Source organism: Perca flavescens, chromosome 11, assembly GCF_004354835.1.
Source record: "Perca flavescens isolate YP-PL-M2 chromosome 11, PFLA_1.0, whole genome shotgun sequence".
In the NCBI taxonomy this organism is placed as follows: domain Eukaryota; kingdom Metazoa; phylum Chordata; class Actinopteri; order Perciformes; family Percidae; genus Perca; species Perca flavescens.
Genome location: NC_041341.1, coordinates 2,801,975 through 2,810,341, shown reverse-complemented (window position 1 = coordinate 2,810,341; position 8,367 = coordinate 2,801,975). Strand labels below are relative to the sequence as shown.

Below are 8,367 nucleotides of genomic sequence, written 5' to 3'. Positions count from 1 at the left end.
GTGTTTACAGTTTCAGTGACCTTTGAGATGACTAGTAGGATGCTGATAGGTCGACTAACTACTGACCTGTTTATCACCAGATGGATACTCATGGGTTATAGCAGGCTTTATAGCAGGCTTTAAGGCACTGGGAACGTTGCTCTCATTATGTATGTACGTTGCTAGAGACAGTATATGAGTGTGGGTAGTAATGCAATGTGATTGTTTATTTTGTTTAAATAAGATAATGTTATAGAGAAGGAAATTAGTAAATCCTGAGTTAGTGCAGCCATGTATGAGGCTGAAGTGTGTGTTTCTGTGATTTCAGACAGAATAATAAAAAAATGAAAACCATGCACGCCTAGAAATTCTTTTCATACATTCAAGTAACGTGTTGATGACAATAGTGACACCTGCACACTGACTGCAAGCCACAGAATTTATTCATCACAAACATGCAAACATGCAATTACATGTATGTGTTGGTAACTAGGATCAGATCCCAGCTGTCTTATAGAGACAACAGTCTTCATCAAATACAGACATTAACTGTCAAAGCTATCTGCCAACAGATTATAACTGGACATCCCAGACTCACTGTTTTTAATATTTAGATTCATTTCTCAATGAAGTTGTCTCCAAGGCTGATCATTTGTCTCAGTGCACTCAGGATCAGAGTGTTGACATCATCATTGATGTGGGTTTCATCACTGTAGTTCTTCACAGGAAAGATGTAGTTCTCTGGGACTCCCACTGCTGCGCTGAAGTCTTTCACCTGAGTGTTAAACAATGGGAGATAATGTGGGTTTCTGTGCTCATATACTGAATATATTTGTACTACAAAGTTAAAACATATGAGGTTATATTTCTGTACAGACTCAGATAAACAGAAACTCACCTTTTGCTTCAGCTGCTGGCTCTTGTACACATTCTTCAGATCCTTTTTAGTTTCAGGACAGGCTGAATCAATGTAGGTGCCTATTGCCATTTGGGGAATCCCTGCAGACAGAAACACACTCAGTAGTTTAGCTTTTCAGGAAGTTTTTGGATACAGTATTAGAGGACCACTAAGGTCTATATAAAAGAGACTTCAGATACAGTATTAGGGGACCACTAAGGTCTATATAAAAGAGACTTCAGATACAGTATTAGGGGACCACTAAGGTCTATATAAAAGAGACTTCAGATGCAGTATTAGGGGACCACTAAGGTCTATATAAAAGAGACTTCAGATACAGTATTAGGGGAGCACTAAGGTCTATATAAAAGAGACTTCAGATACAGTATTAGGGGACCACTAAGGTCTATATAGAAGAGACTTCAGATGCAGTATTAGGGGAGCACTAAGGTCTATATAAAAGAGACTTCAGATACAGTATTAGGGGACCACTAAGGTCTATATAAAAGAGACTTCAGATACAGTATTAGGGGACCACTAAGGTCTATATAAAAGAGACTTCAGATACAGTATTAGGGGACCACTAAGGTCTATATAGAAGAGACTTCAGATGCAGTATTAGGGGACCTCTAAGGTCTATATAAAAGAGACTTCAGATACAGTATTAGGGGACCACTAAGGTCTATATAAAAGAGACTTCAGATGCAGTATTAGGGGACCACTAAGGTCTATATAAAAGAGACTTCAGATGCAGTATTAGGGGACCACTAAGGTCTATATAAAAGCATCCAAAGAGAAGCATGTCATGGGACCTTTAAATCTGATCTGAAACCTGAACATTATTTTAGTTTTTAAGTCCTGATCTTTGTATTATGGGCTGTATCAAACTGTGATAAATTATGGATTATGGACTCAGTGTTAAAGTGCTGAACTCATGTTTGAGTGTTGGAGTCTGACCACTGACTAGAGATCAAGTTAACCTGCTTACCCAGCTCACTGGCTGCCTCTCTGATGTCGGCCATCTTCTTCAGAACTGAGTCTGTAATTACTGCTGAGTCAGCAGAAAGCACACAAACCAGAACATGGACTTTGTCGTCTGCAGAGGGACAACAGTTGTAGTCTGGATCCTCAGGAGACAGTGGAGATGAAGGCTTGAACTGGAAAAAACAATTACATTATGACACTGTGTTTAAGAATGTAACTTGACTTTTGGAAAGAGTTTGCATCCATTGAAGTTAGAAAAAAATACACATCAACAGTGAAAATTAAAAAATCCCAGTTTTCTCAATTCCCTTGTTTGTGTGGTTGTTTGGAGATGAACTCATGATCCAAATCTAAATGATTGCACAGCCCTAAGCAAGGTTATAATGGTTAACTAAACTATAATAACCTCGGCCCTAGGCCAGCTCAGCCTGCTGGTGTTGCAGCATTTCAACTCTTACTTTCTTAAAATGACAAACGTCATATTAGCTAATCACTTAGTCATGTTAAAGAGCCCCTTTTGTTGGATTTTCCCCATATTGTACTGTGTTGTATAGTTTGAAATTCCTCGTTAATGATCTCGTTGAGTGAGAAACCAGCCCAGTTTTTCAAATGTTCTGTCTATATGAGCAGCCTCAGCCAGCGCAGCCCGCCAGCCGCTTGTTTGTAATTTGGTTGACCAATCACAACAGTGGGCCAGCTGACCAATGAGAGTCCACCAGGTTTTTCAGAAAGGCGGGCCAAGTTCAGACAGATTCAGACAGAGGAGTTGCAGCAATGGGCAGTAAGAGAAACATAATATGTTTTTTGTAAACCTATTTTAGTGACCCTCAAGAGTACAGAGGATGCTCAAAAGCAGTATAACAGGGTCTCTTTAAAGTTGACTAAAGGGACAGTCGTACCTGGTAACCCTCCTTCACATGTCCTTTCAGGGTCAGTTTGATGTCATCAACACAGATTCCATCTCCATCCTTCAGATCCATGACGTCATTGAAGACGAAATGACAGAATGTCTCTGAGTTTCCTTCTTTTCTGATTTTAAACGTTTCATACTGTAACACACAAAGATGAAATGCTGGTTTTAATCACAATAATCTACAGATTTATGGTTCTCAGTGTTTATTCTGTATGAAGTCCCTGATACATTAATGTCAGACTAAACTCTGTTTATTCTCATGCAGATCATTTAGTTAGGGTTAAGTTGGGGGAAAAGTTAAAGAGAAAGATTTATCAAACAGTTGATGTTTCTTTAGAGGTTGATCTAAAGTTGTCTTACTGTTCCATTGTAACTTTTGTCAGAGGTCAAAGCATCAGTAGTCACTCTGCCTTGTATGACGCTGCAGACAGACTTGATGAAGCTGGACTTTCCAGCTCCGTCAGGTCCATACAGAAGGATTCGGACATGTTTGATGTCCTTGTTTCCAGGCTTATACTCCTTCACATACTGGAGATCCCTCACATTGTCTCTGTTAAGACAGGATTACATTTCATTTTAGATTTTAAAGAATTCCCCAAATGTCTCCTGCTTGATAAAAGTCCAGTTTCCTTTTATAAAGTCTAACTCTTGAGTACCTGAAAGTCTCTATCTAAACTTCCCCATTCAGTTGTCAGTTTAATAATTAATTCTGTCTTATCTTATCTTATCTTATCTTAATTGTACTGAGTCAAACATCCTTTGGTTAAGGAAGAGCAATCGGGTGCAGATTCACAGAACTCTGATCAATGTACATTTTCATTGGATTAAATCCAAACCCGACCTTCAGTTAGCGTCTGTAGCAACTCTCTGCGGGGTCTAACCTCTCAACAAGCACCTCTCTGCTGGGTCTAACCTATCAACAAGCACCTCTCTGCTGGGTCTAACCTATCAACAAGCACCTCTCTGCTGGGTCTAACCTATCAACAAGCACCTCTCTGCTGGGTCTAACCTCTCAACAAGCACCTCTCTGCTGGGTCTAACCTATCAACAAGCACCTCTCTGCTGGGTCCAACCTATCAACAAGCACCTCTCTGCTGGGTCTAACCTATCAACAAGCACCTCTCTGCTGGGTCTAACCTATCAACAAGCACCTCTGCTGGGTCAACCTCTCACCACCTCTCTGCTGGGTCTAACCTATCAACAAGCACCTCTCTGCTGGGTCCAACCTATCAACAAGCACCTCTCTGCTGGGTCTAACCTCTCAACAAGCACCTCTCTGCTGGGTCTAACCTCTCAACAAGCACCTCTCTGCTGGGTCTAACCTATCAACAAGCACCTCTCTGCTGGGTCTAACCTATCAACAAGCACCTCTCTGCTGGGTCTAACCTATCAACAAGCACCTCTCTGCTGGGTCTAACCTCTCAACAAGCTTCCTGTTGCTGTGTTTCTCCGGTTAGACTCACCAGGCACCGGGTTTTGAATTCAAGTTGCTCCAGCCACTACCTGAAGGTCTGTCTCCAGAGCTGCAACCTGCTCTCCTCCCGGCTAAGTGACCTCGGGGTGTTGAGTGAGGAGGAGGAACCGTGGGCTGCACTAGCTAGCTGAATCTGGTCTCATTTGGACTGGATGTGTTTCTTAGTAAATCAAATTATGAAATTCAGATTTCATTTCTAGTGACACATGCACATCCATATTCACATAACTTTGTCAATGCATTGATCAAAAACAGACTAAAAGATATGTTATACATATACTCATGTATTCAGAGATAAAGCCCCCAGCCTCTCTTCTGTTTCACCTCTCTGTTGGTTTTAAAGATGAGAGGAGCTCCTGTGATTGGTTGTTACTAAAGCTCACCTCCACCTGCTGAGTACTAATTAAGGTTTCAGACTCTTCCACCTCTCGCTGAGCTCAGCCCAGTTTGCTCATAACACTGGTGTGTTTATTTCTACATTCATGTAGCAAAATAAAAGCAGCAGAGAGCAGCACAGGCAGCTTAACCAGAAGGATCTACAGTATCACTAATCAGAAGAAACACTAATCCAAAATAAGAACCAGCTATCACCAAGCCCAGGATCCAGCAGGATCCAGCAGGATCCAGCAGGATCCAGCAGGGTCCAGCAGGGTCCAGCAGGGTCCAGCAGGGTCCAGCAGGGTCCAGCAGGGTCCAGCAGGGTCCAGCAGGATCCAGCAGGATCCAGCAGGGTCCAGCAGGGTCCAGCAGGGTCCAGCAGGATCCAGCAGGGTCCAGCAGGGTCCAGCAGGATCCAGCAGGATCCAGTCCAGCAGGGTCCAGCAGGGTCCAGCAGGATCCAGCAGGAGCCGGAATTTAAATGTAATGTATGTGTATATGTAAGTTGTATGTTGTATTGTTGTATGTATACGTGTTGTACAACCTATAATGTGTGTATGCTGTATGAGCATATCTATGTGATAGTTTCTGTAATAATATGATATTGTGAAGTAGGGGCAGGGCTCTATAAGCATTATGCCTCTGCCTGCTCTTATTAGGGCCCGAGCGCCGACAGCGGCGAAGGCCCTATTGAAACTGAAGGACTTATTATTACACCAAATGAATTGGCTTTTTGAGGGCTTAACATATTCAAAAACTCACCAAATTTGGCGGCCGCATCAAGTCTGGTGAACATTTACGTATTTTAAGGGTTTCGGGAATAGCCGCACAAAAATGGCTCACTAGCGCCCCCTAGAAAGTTTAGAAAATTGAGCCCCTGCAGTGTGTTTAACATAGACTCGCGAAACTTGGTACACATATGTAACATGTCACGATGTACAAAAAACGTCATTAGAGCCATACCCTAAACCCAACAGGAAGTCCGCCATTTGGAATTAAATGTTCGAAATTAGTGCGATTTTGGCCATTTCCACATGTCGTACTTTAACGAACTCCTCCTAGAGATTTCATCCGATCAACTTCAAACTCGGTCTGAGCCATCTTAAGATGTTAAAGATGAAAAGTTGTTAAAAGAAAAACTTTTCGTCATAGGGCGTGGCCGCGGCGGGGCGGCCATTTTGAGTGTTTAGCGATGAACAAAGAAGTTGTTGTAACTTGAGTGTAAGTTGTCGTATCTGCCCGAAATTTCTCACGATTGACAAGAGTCCAGGTCTGAGGACACCTACAGGCCAAAATTTACTTTTGGTCATAGCACCCCCCGCTGGCAACAGGAAATCTGCCTTATATGTCAAAGATCATCCGATTTGCATGAAACTCAGAATGTGTGGTCTACGTGTGATACTGAGCCGCCCCCCTATAATATGACCACGCCCACTTACTCAGGCCACGCCCCTTTCGTAACATTTGAACCGTTTAAGGTAGAGTCTTGTGTGAGGTTTCATTGAACTCAGCAGAGAGTTCCTTTTTAATTGGTGATGGTTTGACCCGCCCCCTATGCTTAAGCCACGCCCCTTTTCACAGCTAATGAACCGTATAACGTAGAGTCTTGTGTGAGGTATTGTTGAACTCAGCGGTGAGTTCCCTTTTCATTGTTGATGATTTTCGGCGTCTGAGTGCCGCGCGAATGTACGGTCTCAAGGAGCGGTGGCGCGAGGGCCCGTCCATCGCTGCTCGCTGCTTTAATTATTAATGTTGTTCTTTGGTAAAAGCTCATTTGTCTACGTTTGTATTTTTATCTTTGTGTTGTTTTGTTTTTCTTTTCCTTTTACAACATACTGTTGATTATTCGAGACAAATACAAAATCAAATCAAAAGTTTGGGGTCTCAGGTACTTGGTTAGCTCACCTGGTTGAGCATGCATGTAGATTATGTTAAATAGCAGAGAGCAGAAACAAGTCGAAGTGAACTCACCCCCAAGATATTTGCCTCCATGGTTCACTCACAGCTGAAGATGAATTATGTAATTACTTACATTGATTAACAACATGTATCATTTTTTATGAATAATGATTATAATAAAAGTCTGAAGTTTGTTTAGAAATAAATTTCATATCTTACTGCGAGAAGGCGGGATTGAGCCTACAAAGAAAAACATTTAGAAAACATGTAAATATAGTCTGCAATGCTTTTCATCACTTGGAATGAATACAGTTAATATATTGCAAAATTAAGTGGACTTGTAGAATGTATTTTTTCTCTCAAAACTGAAAAGAAAATTGTGTAATTATTAGGTAGTACTAATGATTAACATAATAAAAAAGTCTCAAGAAAGTTCAGAAATAAACTTCATATCTTACAGAGTGAATGCACGGTCCTCGGTATTACTGGAAAGAAAAACATTTAGACATCAGACAACATTCCTCACAGATCAGGGTAGTAATGAGAGTGAGCTCAGTGTTTGGATGGGACCAGAGTCACATCATCACATCATTATATATCAATGTTTGTCATCTAGTTTCTGTAATCTGCACTACTAATCCTACTAGATAATGATAAAACAAAGGAGTCGGAAAACAAAACCTTCCTCTTATTTTAAGTCTCACTTCATTCATAAAATACTTAAAAACATATATATTGCAAATATTCAAAGTATCAATAATTATAATATAAAACAACAAAAACTTCCAGTCTACTAATCACCACAACACAATTTACTGAGAAACATACTATAAAAATACTTACCAACATGTCCAGACCCACTAACATTGACTGGTGCATTAATGGTGCTCCCACTAATGTTACCAGCTGTGGTACTAGAGTGGCTCCCCATCTTGTAGCTGTAGGTGATCTGCTGCAGAGATCAGAACTCAGAGCCTCTTTATAGAACACATCCTCCCTGTTTCACCTCTTTATAGAACACATCCTCCCTGTTTCATCAACCATGTGACTTACTGTGTTTCTACATGTTACTAACTTAGCTAATCAACTCTGATTCTGATGAAAGTCCTGCCCATCTGTTATCTGATTAATCTTGTGTGACTTCTACAGAACTTATCACTTCATAGGAATGTGTGTGTGTGTGTGTGTGTGTGTGTGTGTGTGTCCCTCTGTCTGTGTGTGTGTGTGTGTGTGTGTGTGTGTGTGTGTGTGTGTATGTGTGTGTGTTATGTGTGTGTGTGTGTGTGTGTGTGTGTGTGTGTGTGTGTGTCTGTGTGTGTGTGTGTCAGTCCACAGGGCCAGTAGAACTCAGATAATGTTATTCATATGAATCAAAGTCATCCACAGGGCCATATAACTCATAGATATATATATATATATATATATATATATATACTATATTATGTCTATGGTAGAACTGACTTCTTGCAGCCTGTGTGTTTTAGCTCCATCCTGTGGTGTTCAGAGGACAAGTTGGAAATAATAAATCCACATTTCCTTATTGATTTAATGTAGCGCATTCATTCAGAATAGTAAACAGTCAGTTTCACCAGAACTCCTTTAGTAGTTGTCCTATATCACTTTTTAATGGACACCCTGCAGCCAATCAGAATCGAGTATTCACCCAGACCATGGTATAATGGTATAGAACTGACATTGTCAGGTTTAGGGTTACTACATTGTTGTTAGGAAACATGAGAGTTTTTAAAGATGATGTCTAGTTTCCATTTTATTTGTCAGGGGATTCAAAAAGGTCAGAAAAAGTATTGTGTAATAATAACTCAACAAAAACATACATTTTAG

General features: G+C 40.8%; 1 protein-coding gene across 1 annotated transcript; it reads right to left on the bottom strand.

The window, feature by feature from the left end:
- Window positions 1-419: 419 nt before the first annotated feature.
- Window positions 420-7,548, bottom strand: LOC114564532 (interferon-induced protein 44). Its single transcript, XM_028591932.1, has 9 exons — window positions 7,369-7,548; window positions 6,984-7,010; window positions 6,745-6,765; window positions 6,598-6,631; window positions 3,135-3,324; window positions 2,761-2,910; window positions 1,866-2,034; window positions 878-978; window positions 420-754 (listed from the first exon to the last, which is right to left on the bottom strand). Exons 1-9 carry the CDS (start codon window positions 7,454-7,456, stop codon window positions 596-598), a joined length of 939 nt encoding a protein of 312 aa, XP_028447733.1. The 5' UTR covers window positions 7,457-7,548; the 3' UTR covers window positions 420-595.
- Window positions 7,549-8,367: the final 819 nt, after the last annotated feature.

Coding starts and splice junctions, on each gene's coding strand:
- LOC114564532 (XM_028591932.1), bottom strand. CDS start 7,456: ATGGGGAGCCACTCTAGTACCACAGCTGGTAACATTAGTGGGAGCACC. Junction 7,011..7,368: donor TAGTGGGTCTGGACATGTTG/GTAAGTATTTTT, acceptor TTTTCTTTCCAG/TAATACCGAGGACCGTGCAT. Junction 979..1,865: donor AGAGGCAGCCAGTGAGCTGG/GTAAGCAGGTTA, acceptor TTCTGTCTGCAG/GGATTCCCCAAATGGCAATA.